Source organism: Hyperolius riggenbachi, chromosome 1, assembly GCF_040937935.1.
Source record: "Hyperolius riggenbachi isolate aHypRig1 chromosome 1, aHypRig1.pri, whole genome shotgun sequence".
NCBI lineage: Eukaryota > Metazoa > Chordata > Amphibia > Anura > Hyperoliidae > Hyperolius > Hyperolius riggenbachi.
In genome coordinates, this window is record NC_090646.1 from 314,009,640 (window position 1) to 314,029,199 (window position 19,560).

At 43.0% G+C, this 19,560-nt stretch overlaps 1 protein-coding gene across 1 annotated transcript in view; it reads left to right on the forward strand.

Moving 5' to 3' along the window:
• Positions 1-19,560, forward strand: part of LOC137509446 (scaffold attachment factor B2-like) — a 996,257-nt gene that overhangs the window by 56,390 nt on the left and 920,307 nt on the right. Inside the window, exon 3 of the mRNA XM_068233833.1 lies at positions 18-127. Within this exon, the coding sequence (XP_068089934.1) occupies positions 18-127 (110 nt within the window). The remainder of the gene's footprint in view (positions 1-17; positions 128-19,560) is intronic.

The following is a 19,560-nucleotide window of genomic DNA, read 5'->3' on the forward strand; positions in this document are numbered from 1 at the left end:
TCTTTTTGACTCTTCAGGCAAAGAATGAACCTGCTGGGAAAAAATCTTCAGACAAGAAAGAAAGTGAGACGAAAAAAGAGAAGTCTTCAAGCAGTAAACGTCGACATTCAACAGACAAGTCTGCAAAGTAGGACTGTGTATTTGCATGTTTAATGATATGTATTTGCTGTAAGAAATCTGCAGATCAGGTGCTCTGACTGAAGTCAGACTGGATTAGCTGCATGCTTGTTTCAGGTGTGTGATTCAGCCACTTCTGCAGCCAAAGAGATCAGCAGGGCTGCCAGGCAACAATTGTTTAAAAGGAAACATCCGCATCCCTCTCAGTTTAGGTTCCCCTTAAAACAATACAGTACTAGTAAGCTTACATGTCATCTACTCTTAGGTGTTTTGATTGGTCATATGTCAGTATCATGTCCTATATCAGTGTCATATGACTGCTACGCAGATGATTTTTGTTATATATTTTTTAAGAAAGGAAAACATCTGAATCAGGAAATTGTAGACATGTAAGCTTAAAAACAAACCCGAAGTGAGGATTAATATGTAAGGTAAATGATTGTGTCTGTAGAACAAATCCTAAATAAAACACTTACTGGAGTCTATTATTGTAAATTTGGTTTTAAAAGACACAATTCACTAAGCTTATCTCCTGTTTTTAATATTGATTCTGAGCTAGCAGTAGGAGAACAGAGGCGCCAGCAGGATAAAAGCGGATAAAAACTTTAAAATTTGCTGGGAGGAAGCGGTGGACTTACCTCCATAAAGCAGACACGAAAGACTGTCTGAATAGTAGCAATCACATTTATTAACTGAGGCGCTACACCTGCTATTTCTGAAATCCTGTCTTGTCCCCATGTTTATTGCCTGATGAAGCGGGCTGGGCCTGCGAAATGCGTTGCACTGTTTTGGGGTACTAGTTAATAAATGTGATTGCTACTATTCAGACAGTCTTTCGTGTCTGCTTTATGGAGGTAAGTCCTCCGCTTCCTCCCAGCAAATTTTAAAGTTTTTATCCACTTTTATCCTGCTGGCGCCTCTGTTCACCTACTGCTATACTGTGTCCACCCCTGGTGGAGGGGTGATCTACCCCCTTTCGCATCTACAGAGAGCGACTTCTTATCCCTGAGTGAGGACAGGTCTAATCTCCTCACCTGCCTATACAGTGGTTGCCTTTGTGGTAACCCACGTTTGTGAGTATAATTTTCTCACGATAACCTTTACTTCATTTATGCTTAACATACTACACTATATTGGGCTCTCGGTTTCTCTACACTTTATTGATTCTGAGCTGTTTTTACTGCTATTACCATGGAGATAAAACATTTAGTATTCACTTAATTTACATCAGGCAAACCTTAACCCTTTCTGGACCAGCACCCTCTGCTCCCTTAAGGACCACAGGGTGCTGGTCCAGCAAACCGCCGCTTCCCGACGAATCGCCGCAAGTTACCATCGCTCTGTCCCCGCCGCAGGCTATTCTCTCTGCCGTCGCTATGACGGTAGAGCGCTGTGCGCCGGTCAGGACCCGCTTTCATTGGCTCCTGACCCTGTCATTCCATGTAAGCCAATGTGAACGGCTTACAGGAATGACAGGGCCAGGAGCCAATGAAAACGGCTCCTGCCCGGCTCACAGTGCTCTGCCGTCATAGAGGCGGCAGGGCAGCTGATTGCGCCGGGGGCAGAGAGGACCGAGCGACGCGGACGGGCTGGGACGCACGGTCAATGGGAAGTAGAGTTTACATCCTGTCAGGACCGCAGCGCCCCCTGCCCGCCGTAGATTTATACTTGCCCGGTCCGAAGGTGGTTAAAATAAGGATTCTGTCCTTAAAGGACAACTGAAGTGAGAAGAATATGGATGCTGCCATATTTATTTATTTTAAACAATCCCAGTTGCCTGGCAGCCCTGCTGATCTATTTGGCAGTAGTGTCTGAATAACACCAGAAACAAGCATGCAGCTAATCTTGTCAGATCTACCAATAATATCAGAAACACCTGTTCTGCTGCATGCTTGTTAAGGGTCTACGGCTAAAAGCATTGAAGGCAGAGGATAAGTAGGACAGCCAGACATCTGGTATTGCTTAAAAGGAAACAAGTATGGCAGCCTCCATATCCCTCTCAGTTCAGCTGTCTTTTAAGTTAACTTAATTCTAAACGTAAGACAGGTTGTTAATTCACAGATAGGAATGCAAGTGATAACTGTAAAGTGTGTGAGTAATTATCACTTGGCCTGAGTTGTTATTAGGTGGGTTGTTACTAGAGACTGCAATGTTAAGTGAAGGATTTCTGAGCTGTCTGCTTTTTATTTTTATTTTTTTGTGGCGTATGCAGAAGGAGGCTCTGTATAGTGAGAAAAATACAGCAGGCACACAGGGATGAAGGAAGAGAGACTATATATATATATATATATATATATAGGCTTAAAGTTACTTTTATTTAATCAGCAGGTAATTTTTTGTCGGGAAATGACATAGGTGTCTCCTAAAAGATAAGACAATGTACAAGAGGCATTATTGTGATAAAAAAACAAAAAACATTTCTCGGCTTTTATTTACGTTGGAGCAAAAAGTGTCCAGTCCAAAATTATTCATACCCTTCACAAACTGTCACAGTCTGTGGGGAAGTCCAAAGTTCTATACCATTTTAAACAGTCCAAGCTGTTCTAAATCATCCTATTTACCCTGATTAATTGGGAACAGCTGTTTTAATCAACTCAACAGGTGAAAAACAGCAGCTCTGTGCAGTTTGTTTGTGAACAGTCATAGCTAAGGCAAAGGAGCTCACTGAGGACCTGCGACTGTGCATTTGTGGCTCCACGCAAGTCAGGAAAGGGCTGCAAGGCCATTTCTAAAAGTTCCAATGGCTACAGTACAACGTATTATTACAAAATACAAGATGTTCCACACTGTGGAAAATCTCAGAGGTCCTGGTAGGAAGCCAAAAGAGACACCTGTGCTAGCCCTGGATGATATATAGAGAGAGGTGAAAAATAATCCGAGGCTCATCACCAAGGCCATCCTAGTTAGTGTGGGCTCTGCTGGTGGCAATTCCTCAAGGCAGACAATCCAACGGACACTGCACACTGCTGGGTTCCACAGATGCAGTCCAAGGAGGATGCCACTTCTCCAAATAAGGCACATAAAAGCTTGCTTGGCCTTTGCAAATGCTTATCTGGACAAATAAGAAGACTTCTGGGAGAAGCCTTCAACCCAAAGAACACCATCCCCACTGTCAAACATGGTGGTGGAAACCTAATGCTTTGGGAGTAGTTTTCAGCCAATGGACCAGGAAACCTAATCACAGTAAATGGCTCCATAAAAAAGAGCAATACATAAGTATTCTCTACAAAAACATCAGGCAGTCTGCAGAGAAACTTGGCCTTGGCACAAGTGGACATTTCAGTATGACAAACATACATACACATACACATATACATATACATACATACATACATAAATACATATACATACATACATACATAAGCTACATAAGCATATACACACACACTCTCTCTTTTCCTGGCTGCCATATAAAGCACCTGCAGGCTGGCAGTAATCATGCAGGAAGAGGAGACTGCAGAAAGGGGCAGAGCTACATCCTGTTGGGTTGACTTCTTATCAGTCTTAGCAGCTTTTTGAACAATAGCAAGAGACTTTTTTTTAGCTATTTCAACTTGTTTCACAACAAAAGTCTTTTGAAAATTGTGCTGCATAAAAGATCGCTGTTGAGCATGTGTATGGGGATTTATGTGCAGTAGATAGGGATTGAACCACATGCAGGATGTAGCTCTGCCCCTTTCTACAGTCTCCTCTTCCTCTTTTTACAATTGTGCTGCATAAAAGACCGCTGTTGAGCGTGTGTATGGGGCATAAGAATAACAACAAAGGTGATAACTTAAAGTGATCAAGAGCCGAAGCTCGAGATCAAAATTAGATTACCTGAATAGAGGGAAGCCTCAGGATCCTATTGAGTCTTCCCTCGTTACTACGATGTCCCCTGTCGCTGAGTGGGGCTTCACTTCAGATCAGGGCCGTGCTCCTCCTCTGTTTCGAACATAGTCATGCAGGAGCTGCGCAAGCCCTCCTGCACAGTAGCACAGAGCTGCTCGTACACGAGCGGTTCTGGCTTACTGTGCATGCGTGGGTGAGCTTGTGCAACTACTGCGTGGCCACACTGCATCAAGACTAGCTGCATGGCCCTGATATGATTAGCGACAATGCCGTGTTGCTAATTTTCCGAGGGGTGCACTCAGTGACGGGGGACATCAGAATACCGAGGGAAGCCTCAAAAGGATCCTGAGGCTTCCCTCTCTATAGGTAAATGTCTAATTTTGTACCCGAGCTTCAGGTGAAAATCTAGGATTGAAGATGAAATCCGATATAACATGACAATGACATGGCTGTTTTTTTGTGAGGGAGAGAGACTCCCCAAAAAGTTTAAAACACTTATAAAACAGTGTAAATGGTAAGAGGAACTTGCCTCAGGATGACACATAGTTTAGGTTAAAAAAAACAAAAAACAGACAACGTGTTTCACGGGAGTCAACCTACTTCCTCATGTCAGTATACAGTATCTTAGGGCAAGTGTTGCACATCTTGGAATGCCTGACACATGGCTATAACCCTGCACCGCAGAATTCTGTGGCTGTAATATATTTTACTACAACTAAACCTAACCCTATTTTCACACAGAATCCCTCCCTCTACCTATCCCTAATCCTTAGACCCCCCTGGTGGTGTCTAATAGAGATGGCCCAAACTGTTCGCCGGCTAACAGTATTCTGCGAACTTCAGCGGTTCACATTCGTGGTGAACAGCGAACATTTGATGTGTTCGATCCGCCCCCTATACATTATCATTGAGCTAAACTTTGACCCCTTACCTCACAGTCAGCAGACACATGGCAGCCAATCAGCTAGCACCCCCTCCTGGACCCCCCACCCTCCTATTAAATAGCAGTTGCGGTGGCCATATTAGATTAATTCTCTGCTGGCTGCTGACTGTTATTGAGAGCAGGGTCCGACTTTCTGCCGATAGGTAGAGAAAGTATTAGCTAGGCCTGTGTTCTTGTTCCTCACTTGCTGTGAAAGCACCCCAAACAGCCCTTTTGAGGGCTAGCACATCAGTCTCCTGTGGGTTTTTTTAATGTGTGTGACACTCCACAGTCCACTGACACCTCCAGAGCTGCACATAATGGGATTTCTTCCCTTTAAGGATTAAAACCCTACTTTGTGTCAACTCCGTAATTTTTGGTGGGACTTTTGGCATTGATCCCCCTCCGGCATGCCACAGTCCAGGTGTTAGATCCCTTGAAACAACTTTTCCATCACTTTTGTGGCCAGAAACAATCTTTGTAGGTATTTTTAAATTTGCCTGGACTTTGAAGTATATGGCGGTTTGCCAGATTCGCCGGTTCGCGAACATTTTTGGAAGCTCGCGTTTCACAAACCCAAATTCACGAACCCAAAATTTGATGTTCACGACATCTCTAGTGACTGACCCTAAGACCCCCCTGGTGCTGCCTAATCCTAAAACCCCCTTGTGGTGCCTAACCCTAAAACTCCCCTGATGGTGCCAAACCCTAACCCCTCCCCTGGTGGTGCCTAGCCCTAAACCCCCCAGCAGTGCCTAACCCTTTCCCTGGGGGTGCCTAATCCTAAGACCCCCCTGGTGGTGTCTAACCCTAAGACCCCCCTGGTGGTGCCTAACACTTAGACCCCCTTGGTGGTCCCTAACCCTAAACCCCGCCTGGTGGTGCCTAACCCTAAGACCCCCCTGGTGGTGCCTAAACTTTAAAACGGTAGCAGGAAAAAAGGGAGTCGGCTGAAGGTGGACAAAAAGGGCACCGCCATAGGCGCTAATGCAATTATCGTTAATACAGCGAAAAAAGGGCTCCCGATGAATATCATTAACAACATTAGAACGTTAAAGTATGTTATCATTTTAGAAGCTTGCAACATTATCGTTTTTGTCAAATTATTTTGTTTGTATGTACAGATTTTACATTATCAAAGATATTATAGTTTCTATGTGTAAAAGGGTGTTTCTGCAGAGGGAGTAGTTAGGGTTAGGCACCACCAGGGGGAGTGGCTAGGCACCACCCGGGCGGCGGTTAGTTTTAGGCAACACCAGGGGGTGTGGTTAGGGTTAGGCACCACCAGGGGAGTGGTTAGTTTTAGGCACCACCAGGGAAGGGTTCCGTGTGAAAGTAGGGTTGGGTTAAACCGTATTGTTGAATTATGTAATGATTTTTAATAGTAATATCTTTTTGTTATTATTTCCTGTCTGTTTTTAAAGCGGCATTTATTGTTAATCAAGTTTGACAATGATGTTTATCGTTATAAGATTTCGTTATCCGCCGACGCCATTTCGTTATCCAGCCGACCCCTTTTTTCCTGGCGCCCTTTTTTCATGAACACCTTAAAACTCCCCTAGTAGTGCCTAGCCCTAAAACTCCCATATCATCATAGCAATTATCAAATTATTTTATAAATTGATATATTTAGTTATTTGAGGAACATTTGTATTTTACAGATATCGTTTTAGTTATCAAACTTTACTAAAACTTAAAACTCCCCCAGTAGTGCCTAGCCCTAAAACTCCCATATACTTTATCAAATTATTTTTTAAATAAATATATTTAGTTATTTGAGGAGTATCTGTATTTTCCAGATAATATCATTTTAGTTATCAAACTTTTCTAAACCTTAAAACTCCCCCTGTAGTGCCTAACCCTTAAACTCCCACATACTTTATCAAATTATTATTTTTTTCAAATTGAAGAGATTTTTATTGAATTTTTTTCAACATACAAATAAATGCAGAACAGCTGAATAGATCTATTATCCAACATATTTAAAAAATTGGGCCACGTGGGCCTAATACTACAAGAGTCACACATGCAGCAAAGTAACGTCTGGCCGTGCCATCACAAAAGTAGCAATAATAAAGTGTAAAGTGTAACTCTATCCTAGAAAACTCTTAGCTATCTAAACTAAGAAGTTATAATATCACAGAAGATAAAGCTGACTAAATTAACAAAATAACCTAGTATGGGTAATAACCTAGTGAAGTAAACATTTAGAAGTACCTCTACCAATTTAACAGCTATACATTCCATTACATTAGTAATAATAGGTAGCAATTGGGTAACAATTATGTCTGGTTACACTTTTATAAAATAGGAGATAAGACCATCCGATTATATCGTCACAGTTCAACTCGGTGGGAATAAGGGATGTCTATCAAACATTCTTCAACTTCTCTGAAGTATGTCAACCAAATTATTTGCTTAGGGAAGTACCATTATATAACCAAAGTCCTTCTTTTCCCTGTGAGCCCTTAGTCTTGATTGCAAAGATAGGTTATGTTGTATTAAATGTAAAAGGTGGGTTGGTGAAGGAATTTCTGGGGATTTCCAATTTGATATATGGAGAGGTCTAGCCGTTGCAAGGATATGGAAGACAACCAGCCTATACTTAAGATCTACGTTTTCTATGCCTATGTTTAGAATTGCCAGGGCTGGGGATAATGAAAAAGTATGATTTATAAAGGCCGAGGTTTTGTTCTGAACCTCATACCAAAAGTTATCAAGTTTTGGACATTCCCAAAGCAAATGGGACAAGGTACCCACCTGACCACATTGTCTCCAACAGAGTGGAGATTGTACACAGCAAGAAGGTCCGCACTTGTCCAGGATTCAAAGTCTGCTGGAAAATCTCACGCCACCCCTCAGGACAGGCCAAAGACCAACATCCCCTTCCAAAATAGGGAGGTATTTAGAAATGATGTTGGTCACATGCCTGTACTCCACCGCATAGGTGATCACAAAGGTTGGTTTTAGTTGGTCACGAGCCAAATAACTGTCACTCTGTAACAGCTCAATCTGGTTTCTTTCCATGGCTCTAAGTCTCCCCCTCCTGATTGTCCTTGGGGGGGGTAACCTCGTGCCCTCAGGCGTTTTTCAACAATGTCTAGCTCCCCAGATAGACTCTCTTCCCTAGAACAATTCCGTCTGGCTCTGATAAACTCACCGTCAGGAATGCCGTGGATAGTGTGTGCTGGATGACAACTATCCGCTCTGAGAGTGGCATTGCCACTACACGATTTCCTATATGTACAGGTATTAACAAATCCAGTGTCGGCATCCCCACTCAATGTAATATCCAGGTAATTTAATTTTTTTATCAGTATTTTTGTATTTTCATAAATGTTTATTCGCTTTTATAAGGTATATTGTTTTGTACTAAACATTCACAAGAAAGTATTTGTCTATCATATTTTTAGACTGCCTTTGTCTCCACCTCCATGTGGGGGTGGAGTTTTGAGTGGCAAGAGTAGGACATCCCACTATTTATAGGGGGTTGTGGCCATTGTTCAATCAGCTATGATTAAGAGCTGAGGTAGCTCGAAACATGTTAGCTTGATGCATGTGTGTATTGCTATACTGGATACGTCCTAAATAAAGACTTTGAATCCTGGACAAGTGCGGACCTTCTTGCTGTGTACTGTGGGCCTTGCTGACCTGGTCGTGCACGGTCCAGCGATTGGTGGGTCGAGCGGTGTTCACACAGACTTCATCTAGAGTGGAGATTGTGATGTATAAAATGAGGCCAACTTTCCAGGTGTGAGATACCATTTAAGGAAGATTTTCTGGAGTGTTTCCCAATGAGTGAGACAGTGCGAAAATTTGGAAGCGAGTTGAGTCGCTCTAATTATATGCTTACTGGCTGGAAAGTGTAATGGTTAAGGGCTCTGCCTCTGACATGGGAGACCAGGGTTCAAATCTCGTCTCTGCCTGTTCAGTAAGCCAGCACCTATTCAGCAGGAGACCTTAGGCAAGTCTCTTCTAACACTGCTACTGCCTATAGAGCGCGTCCTAGTGGCTGCAGCTCTGGCGCTTTGAGTCCGCCAAGAGAAAAGCGCTATATAAGTGTTTGTCTTTGTCTTTACTGCTTTATTGAGGTGAAAGTCATATGACCAAATTCTAGTATATTTTTTTAATACTAGATGCGCGTCGTTCATAAATGATCTATACCACACTGATATTCCCCCTTTTAAAGAGACTCTGAAGTCTCTTAAAAAAATTGTTTTTATTACAAAATACTGTTTAACATGTTAGCCCTACCTAAACCGCCGCATCCCCACGACTGTAATTTATCTAAATCCCCCCTAACTCCACCCTCCCTCTCCCCCGCAAAATCCACGACTTTTTTGGTCGTGGATTTTGCTGCTGTTGGAGGCAGAGCTATGAGCCGCAGCTCTGCCTCGCATTGATCTGCGGCGGATCTCTGCCTCTCCCCCGCCCCTCTCAGTGAAGGAAGACTCTGAGGGGCGGGGGAGAGGCGCCGATCCAGGCTGACAGACGCGCTGAGAGGTAGAGCTGTGGCTCATATCTCTGCCTCTCATGGAAGCGCTCCCTGGATTGCCCCCCAGGAAGTTTGGGGGGATTTAGTTAGATTACAGCGGCAGGGATATGGCGGTTTAGGTAGGGCTAATATGTTAAACAGGTTTTTGTAATAAAACAAGGATTTTTAATTGACTTCAGAGTCTCTTTAACTTCCTGAGCGGTATGGACGAGCTCAGCTCGTCCATTACCGCTGGAGGGAGCCGCTCAGGCCCTGCTGGGCCGACTTTCGCCAAATAAAAAGCAGCACACACAGCCGGCACTTTGCCAGCCGCGTGTGCTACCTGATCGCCGCCGCTCTGCTGCAATCCGCTGCGAGCAGCGGCGAAAGAAGGTCCCCCCAGCCGCCCGAGCCCTGCGCAGCCGGACCAATCAGTTCCGGCCAGTGCTAAGGGCTGGATCGGAGGCAGCTGACGTCAGGACGTCGGCTGACGTCCATGACGTTACTCCGCTCGTCGCCATGGCGACGAGAAAAGCAAAACAAGGAGGGCCGCTCATCGCAGCCCTTCTTGTTACTTCTGATCGCCGGAGGCGATCAGAAATATGCGGCAGGAGCGCCCTCTAGTGGGCTTTCATGCAGCCAACTTTCAGTTGGCTGCATGAAATAGATTGTTTTTTATAAAAAAAAAACCCTCCCGCAGCCGCCCTGGCGATCTTAAAGAGAACCCGAGGTGGGTTTGAAGAATATTATCTGCATACAGAGTCTGGATCTGCCTTTACAGCCCAGCCTCTGTTGGTATCCCAAACCCTCCTAAGGTCCCCCTGCACTCTGCAATCCCTCATAAATCACAGCCACGCTGCTGACAAACAGCTTGTCAGAGCTGGCTGTGTTTATCTCTATAGTGTCAGTCTGCTGCCCTCCCCGCCTCCTGCAGAACTCCAGTCATCGCCTGCATCCCTTCCCTCCCTGCTGATTGGAGGGAAGGGACAGGGGCAGGGACCAGAGCTATGCAGGAGGCGGGGGAGCAGCTGAGACTGACACTACAGATGTAAACACAGCCTCACAGCATGGCTGTGATTTATGAAGGATTGCAGAGTGCAGGGGGACCTTAGTGGGGTTTGGGATAGCAACAGAGGCTGGGCTGTATAGGCAGATCCAGCCTCTGTATGCAGATAACATTCTTTAAACATACCTCGGGATCTCTTTAATAGAACGCCAGGGAGGTTAAAGGGATCGGACTATTGAAAAAGTTGTAGATTGGTTTGGGCATAGTAGATAACTAGTAGATAACTGATACTTGGCCGAGTTTACCCAATGTTTGAGTCTTAAATATGTAAAAAATTGTGATTACGTCTAAACTAAACACACATTTGAGGTTATCAAAACCCCATATGTTACCGCTCTTATATATATAATTTAGATATGAGATCCCCGCTCTGGTTCACCTGGAGAGGTCTATATCCCCCAATACTGAGCGCGCCCAGACTGGTGCTGCTGCTCTCTAAGGCTTCTCCAGACATTACATCTCATTTCTGCTACTTTAAACCTCTTAATGGAAAGACTGGACCGAAATTTCAGTGGATCCTAATGTATCACTTCTCCAGCAACACCTATAACCTTTCAGAACACCTGGATTACTTGGGATGGCAAAGATTTAAGCTGGATTGGATCTTCCTTGGTATCACACACTGCTGGACACTGCACACCTTCCTTGGAATTGACCTGAGACCTTAAAGACTTTCTGCCTCTTTGTGCCCGCCGTCTCCCATCCTGTGAGTAACTTTCATCGATTATCTACAGCATCTATGCTCAATAGACTATATTTTTCTACATATATTATATATTATATCTTCAAACTCCTAAACAAAGGACTGTGTTTTCAAATCCATGCTGTCCATCCATACATCTCTGTGTAAGGACAATTCAGTCTATACAGGCCCTTTGATCTCTGCAGGATACCAGCCACAGCTGTGAAAGTTCACACCTTGACTTTAAATAGGGCCTTTCTTAGCAGGAGCCCTGAGCTGTCTCTTGTCCATCCTAATGTGTAAACATCAATATTCAGCACAGACACTTCTAGCTGTATACCAACCAAGAAATATATATCCAATTGACAAATCAACAATAATTCTACTTAAGTCTGTTGGAATCTACAGAAAGACAAAGAGAGGATCCAGGGGACGTGGGAAAAGACGTTATTCACTGCAGAACCAAAATAACTCTGTGACAAAATCTACAGAGTACACCCAGCCAACAACCCTAATAGCTCCAGCACAATCCAGCAGAGATGACAGCCACACATCAGGAGACTGTTCCCTCCTGGAGTCCTCAAACTCAGACCTCAGCTCCCAGGGTAGCCCCATCAAGGCTGTCCTCTGCAATGTCAGATCAATAAACAACAAAACAGCAATCATACATGATCTAATAGAGTCTTCTGATCTGGCCTGCCTGACTGAAACCTGGCTTTCTGAACCTGTTGGCCCCACCCTGGAGGCAGCTGTGCCAACAAACTATTCCGTGATATACTGCAACAGGAAAGAACACAGGGGAGGAGGGATTGCACTTTGCTTTAGATCAGCTTTGAAAATCAGACCACTTACTGTAGGTCCTACCAACTCGTTTGAATGCTTGGGGGTGCAACTTTCAGCTGAGGAAAACATTAACATATTGCTGATCTACCGCCCACCAGAAAAATACTCAGACTTCCTTGAGGAACTTGTAGACCTCCTGTGCAATCTAACACTGGAACACCCCAGATGGATTGTTCTTGGAGATTTCAATACATGGGTGGACGACTCCTCTTCACAATTTGGAAAAGAGCTACCTCGTGCCTTACATGAACTGGGCTTCCTCCAATCAATCAGCTCTGCTACTCACAGGAAAGGTCACACTCTGGACCTTATATTCCATACTGGGCTGTCAATAGCCAATGTGGAAATTAATCCTGTTGCCTGGTCAGACCATCACACTATCCACTTCTCCATCTCAATACCAGCCGTCAAACACCAGGTCAAGAATCAAATAAAATATCGCCGCTTAAAAGGGCTAACACCTCAACATATCCGAGATAACCTTAGCTTTGATGAATTGACTGACTCCAGCTTGGACCCTGATACTCTGGTGTTTAAATACAACAAATGTGTGTCCTCCACCTTTGAGACCATTGCTCCTCTGCGCACCAAATATCTTACTCCACACCATCATGCACAGTGGTTTGATAACGCTATAAAAGAGCTGAAAAGACAAGGCCGAAAACTTGAGAGGCTGTGGCGCAAATCTCAGTCCCCAGAAGACAAACATGCCTTAATCTTCCACTTGAAGAGCTACCAAAAGGTAATCACGGGAAAAAAATCATCCTTTCTATCACAAGAGATTGCAAATGCAGTTAACAAACCAGCCCAACTGTTCCGCACAGTGGAAAAACTCTGCAACCCAGCATGTCAAAAACTTAATATCGAGTCTTCAAAGGACCTCTGTGACCAATTTGCCCATTTCTTCACAGACAAAGTCTCCGCTATAAGGTCCGCCATCCAACTTACAGCATCTGAGCCTAATATAGCGCCGAAGACCATTAGCAGAGACAACGTAACACTTTGGTCAAACTTCAAAGAAATTGATGAAGAAGTCACATCAAGCATCCTCCTTCACGTCCGCCTAACTACCTGTGACCTGGATCCTGGCCCAACACAGTTCATGTTGAACTGCCCCGACCTGTTCGTACCGGTATTCCTCAAAATTGTTAACTGTTCCTTACAATCAGGGATATTTCCTGCTTTACTGAAGGAAGCAATCATCAGGCCTCTCCTCAAAAAACCCTCCCTGGACCCAGATGCAATGACCAGCTACAGACTTGTCTCTAACCTCCCCTTTCTGGGCAAGCTAATTGAAAAAGCTGTATACCTCCAGCTAGAAGCCAGAATCCTACAAAATAACAGTTATGACCCATTACAGTCTGGCTTCAGGAAACACCACAGCACTAAAACTGCCCTCATCCAAATATGCAACCACCTGCTCATGGCAAGAGACAGAGGAGAGTGCTCGATCCTCATACTGCTAGACCTTTCTGCAGCCTTTGACACAGTTGACCATGACATCTTGATAAACAGGCTACAGGAATACTGCGGCATTGATGGCATAGTACTTCAGTGGTTCCAATCCTTCTTGAGTGGCAGAACCCACAAAGTGTCTATGGGGCCCTTCCTGTCCACCCCTGTAACACTTAAGTATGGGGTGCCCCAGGGCTCAATCCTCTCTCCCCTGCTTTTCACGATTTACATGCTACCGTTGGGAAAACTAATCCAAAAACATGGCCTGACATACCACTGCTATGCAGACGACACCCAACTATATCTTTCCTTCAAGCCTGGTGTGACAGACCCAACTCTAACTATAAACGCCTGCTTACGTGAACTACAGCAATGGATGAATGACAACTGGCTGAAACTAAATGCAGACAAAACTGAAGTCCTTCTGATTGGAGGGCAGAGCATGATAACAAAACAACTTAACTTGCAGTCTTCACCACTGGGAATAGGAGGCACGGATCTACGCAGCTCTGATCATGTGCGTAGCCTGGGAGTTCTAATTGATGGGGATTTAAACTTCAGAACTCAAATCTCTGCGGTGGTGAAATCATCCTATTTTCACCTGAAGAACAATGCAAAAATCAAGCACCTCATACCCCCAGAAGATCTGCCAACCTTAGTCCACGCCTACATCACATCCCGACTGGACTACTGCAATGCTCTCTACACTGGCCTTCCAAAAAAGGTCTTGTACCGCCTACAGCTGAGACAGAATACTGCTGCCAGACTGCTAACCAACCAACCCCGTCACTGCCACATAATGCCAGTCCTGCATTCCCTTCACTGGCTACCTATAGAATGGAGGGTCCTATTCAAGATCGGCCTACTGACATTTAAATCCCTGAATAATCTAGGCCCTGGATACTTGAAAGATATGTTACAGCTGCGTAGCAATCCCCGCATTCTCAGATCCACAGGTTCTAGTCATAATCTAGTCATACCCAGAGTCCACTTGGAAACTTTTGGTCCCAGAGCCTTCTGTCATGCTGCCCCTATGTTTTGGAACTCCTTACCTCAACAGATCAGGACAGCCCCATCCCTGGATGTGTTTAAATCCAGACTGAAAACCCACCTGTTCAGTCTGGCATTTGCAGAAATATAACTTTTGTTGTGTGAATACTTCATCCTACTAACTACTGAATCTGAGAGAGCCTAAGCGCTTTGAGTCCTATGGGAGAAAAGCGCTATAGAAATGTTATTGTATTGTATTGTATTGTATTAGATTGGATATTGATTTTAGTTCCAAGTTAATTTGGTGATTCTGAGATGCTGCTAATGGTATATGGTTCTTATAGAACTGCCATGATTTAAAGGTAGCTGTGCAGGTGATTAGAGTAGGGGAGGGTTAGTTGATACCCATAAGTGTGCCTAGAATAGCATTTTTAAGAGGGACTGGATAGGACAGTTTTTCTATTTCCACCCAAGAAATATCTTGATTACCATTCCACCAATGTTTAGACACATCATATATGCAAGCATGATAATAGAGTTCCAAGTATGGGAAGACCTAGTCCTCCTCTGTTTTTAGGTGTATATAGTATTTCCATTTTAAGTCTAGGTTTCTTGCCTGCCCAAATAAATTTGGATATTAGGCTACTTAAATTGAAGAAAAAAGATTTCCTAAGGGGAATGTTGATAGATTGGAATATATATATAGAAATTTGGGTAACGCTAACCTCTTAAAAGTATTTGGTCTGCCAGCCCAGGAAACTTTAACCTTAGACAGGTACTCCAATTCACTCTTCACAGAAGAAATCAAGGAGGAATAATTGGCATCATATAAGCCTGCTACTGAATTTGTTAGATGAATACCCAAGTATTCAACAGCTTTTGGGGCCCAAGGGAAAGGGAGTTTAGCGAATATTAACTTTTTCATTTCTTGAGATAAATTTAAATCTAGCATAAGAGACTTAAAGTGGTTGACTTTGTAATAAGAGACATTGGAGAACGTGTGTAGGGCCAGCACCGTGTTATTTAAAGAAATCAGGATTAGGATTACAGTGTAAGGATCACATCATCCGCGAATAACCCAATTTTATGTGATCTCCCACCAATATTTACTCCCTGGATACCCTGGTTGCTTCGTATGAACTCGGCAAGGGTTTCCATGATCAATGTAAAAATTAGCTTGGACAGTGGACACGCCTGCGGAGTGCCATTCGAGATGTGAAAACCACAGGCATTCATTTTTGCGGATGGATAAGAATACATCGCCATTATACCCCTCAATATTTCCCCAAAGAAGCCAATTGTTTTTAGTGTATGTTCCAAAAATAACCAATGAACCCACTCGAACGCCTTCTCTGCATCCAAAGTTAGGAACACAGAAGGCGTTCGACTGTTCTCCAGACAATGCAACAATGACACCATCCTCCTTGTGCCATCAGATGTTAACCTGTTTTTAGTAAACCCAACTTGATCATTCTTTTCAAGTAAAGGGAGTATGTTGCTTAATCTATGTGCTAAAATGTTGGCATATAATTTTGTATCCGCGTTTAGGAGTCAGATGGGTCTGAAACTGTCGGGACTGCTCAGATCTTTTCCCATTATCAGAAGCGATACTACCGTTACTACCGTTACTACCAAATATTCTTGGGGGAAATGACCCAAGGCTCTGAATGTGTTAAATACTTCTACCAATTGGGGGCCAGAATCGGGGGGAAAATGTTTGGTAGTATTCGTTTGAATACCCATCGGGTCCAGGAGCTTTACCTCGCTTTAGTGTTTTGATTAAAGACCTAATTTCTGAAGAAGTTATAGGGGAATTTAATTTATCAAGTTGTTCTCGAGATAGTGAGGGAAACTTTAAAGAGGCCAAAAATCGTTGATTTGAAGTGATGAAAGTTGGGGGTTAGTAGGGTCTGAATTTAAGTTGTTTAAATGCTGATAATAAGAAGCAATAACATCAGCTATCTGCTGGGGGTTTGAGACTTTCTGTTTAGATTGAGGATCAATTAAGAATGGGATACAAGCATTTGCTTGTTTTTGCTTACATTTTTGGGCTAAAGGAGCTCCTGCTTTATTACTTTGCGAGTAATACTTGATTTTCGTTTTAAGCATATTAAATTCGAATTGGTGCAAGAGAAACAGGCATAGCTCCTGCTGAGCTTGGGAAAGATCTTGCAATAGATCTGGATTGGCAGTAGATTTATGCTGAGCTTCAAGCTGAGAAATTTTTGCTAAGGTAACTGATATTTGTGCTTGTTTATGCTTCTTTTGAGTACAGACAATTTTAATTAATATCCCTCTAATAAACGTGTTGTGAGCCCTACAAACTGAGATCCCACCAGTTTCACCCACTTCATTCCATGAAAAAACCTCTTGTATTGCCAGATATGAAAGATCTATTTTTGTCACAACATAATATAGACACATGGCAATGGAAGGGATTAGATTGTGAGCTCCTTTGAGGGACAGTTAGTGACAAGATATATATATATACACTGTACAGCGCTGCGTAATATGTCAGCGCTATATAAATACTAAATAATAATAATAATAATAATAATCTCCACGGACTACATTTAAAGGATACCCGAAGTGACATGTGACATGATGAGATAGACATGTGTATGTACAGTGCCTAGCACACAAATAACTATGCTGTGTTCCTTTTTTTCTTCTCTGCCTGAAAGATTTAAATATCAGGTATGTAAGTGGCTGACTCAGACCTGACTCACACAGGAAGTGACTACAGTGTGACCCTCACTGATAAGAAATTCCCCTTTGTATCTCTTTCTTGCTCTCAGAAGCCATTTTCTGCTAGGATGGTGTTTTTTTATAGTTGGAATTTCTTATCAGTGAGGGTCACACTGTAGTCACTTCCTGTCTGAGTGAGGAACACACCATAGTTATCTGTGTGCTTAGCACTGTACATACCCATGTCTATCTCATCATGTCACATGTCACTTTGGGTATCCTTTAACCACTTGACCACTGAGAGTTTTTACCCCTTGAGCACCAGAGCAATTTTCACCTTCCAGCGCTCCTTCCATTCATTCGTCTATAACTTTATTATTACTTATAGCAATGAAATGAACTATATCTTGTTTTTTTGCCACCAATTAGGCTTTCTTTAGGTGGGACCTTATGCCAAGAATTATTTTATTCTAAATGTGTTTTAATGGGAAAATAGGAAAAAATTGGGAAAAAATTCATTATTTTTCAGTTTTGTCCATTATAGTTTTTAAATAATGCATGCTATTGTAATTAAAACCCATGACATTTATTTGCCCATTTGTCCTGGTTATTAAACCGTTTAAATTAAAATTAAGTCCCTATCACAAAGTTTGGCGGCATTATTTTATTTGGAAATAAAGGTGCATTTTTTTCAGTTTTGCGTTCATCTCTAATTACGAGCCCATAGTTTATAAAGTAACAGTGTTATATACTCTCTTGACATAAATATTTAAAGAGTTCAGTCCCTAAGGTAACTATTTATGTGTTTTGTTTATTGTAAAAAAAAAAATTTATTACAAAATAAAAACATTTGGGGAGTGTGGGAGGTAATGAGTTAATTTATAATGTAAAACTATGTATATGTATATGAAAAATGCTTTTGGGTGTAGTTTTACTATTTGGCCGCAAGATGGCCACAGTAACTTTTTGTGAATGCATCCTGCAGGCGTAGGAAGTACGCTTGCAAGAAGTTCAGGGAGGCTGGGTTTGTTTTTTACAATGATCGTGCTGCTTCTCATAGAAGCAGCCGATCATTGCTGGGGGGCTTAGATCAACGAACGGGAATGGTTATTCCCGTTCATTGATCTCCGGGTGAGTTGGCAGCGGCGCGCACGAGCGCGGGAGCGCGCATAGTGGCGGGAGGTGCGTATATCTTCGTCCCTGGTGGTTAAAGGTTGTGCAAAGGGACGGAGATATACGCACCTGCGGTGGTAAAGTGTTTTATATCTGAAGGAGCCTAGGAAGTAGTAAAAAAGACAGGCGCGTGGTCAGATCATGTGATTGTGCCTATTTTCGAGTCAGAAACCTTTTGCAAGGTGATACCTTCCAGCAGAAAGAAGTCTATCCTAGTGTAGGTGTGTACATTAGAGAAAAATGTGAAATCTTTTTCAGATCCATGTAAAGCCCTCCATGGGTCATATAAACCCTCACTGTGTAGTAATTTGTCTAAAGGAGATATTAATTAAGCAGTACCCTTAGATGTATCCAAGCATGGGATTGTATTGCATTGAAATCCCCCCTGTAGATTACCTCTCCCTGCTTGATGGCATCAACTTGTTTGATCAAATTCTTCATGAAAGACGTTTAACCTTGATTGGGTGCATAAATGCAAACTAGTGTGTAGGTGTGATCATTTATTATGCAAGTTACAATAATAAATTTCCCTAATGGATCTTTCATTGTGTTAATAATATTTACAGCCAGATTATAAAAGGCGAATAAGACACCCCTTTTCCTTTTCTGAAAGTTGCTGAATAAAGTATGGGTAAAGTTCGGATGATGACATAGATGGTTGCGTGCTTCCAATAAGTGAGTCTCTTGCACCCAAAAAAATGTTAGCACTTGTCTGGGTGGCTTCCTTCTAAAGTAAGTTCCTTTTGTGTAGGTTATTAAGCCCTTTGACATTTAATGAGAGTATCTTAACCACTTCAGGACAAGAACAATTTTCACATATCAGCACTGCTCCCATTCATTCGTCAATAACTTTATTACTACTAATCACACCTAAATTATCTATTGTTTTTTTTCAGGACAAATTAGGCTTTTAGATGGTGAAAGTTTTGTTTAGTAATTACCTTATTTTATATGCATTTTAACCACCCTGGTGTTCTATTGATTGCACCAGGGTGGCTGCGCAGCACTATTTAAAATTATTATTTTTTAAAATCATGTAGCTAGCCTAGCGCTAGCTACATGATAGCCGCTGAGCAGCGACATCCCCCCGCCCCTTCCAATCGCCTCCGGCGATCAGAGCAAACAGGAAATCCCATTCAGAACGGGATTTATTTTTGGCTTCCCCGTCACCATGGCGATGATCGTGATGACATCATCGATGTTGTGCCGTCAGAGGGAGTCCCAATCCACCCCTCAGTGCAGCCTGGCACTAATTGGCCAGGCTGCGCACGGGGTCTCGGGGGGGGGGGGAGGGGGGGGGGTTGGCTGTTACATGGCAG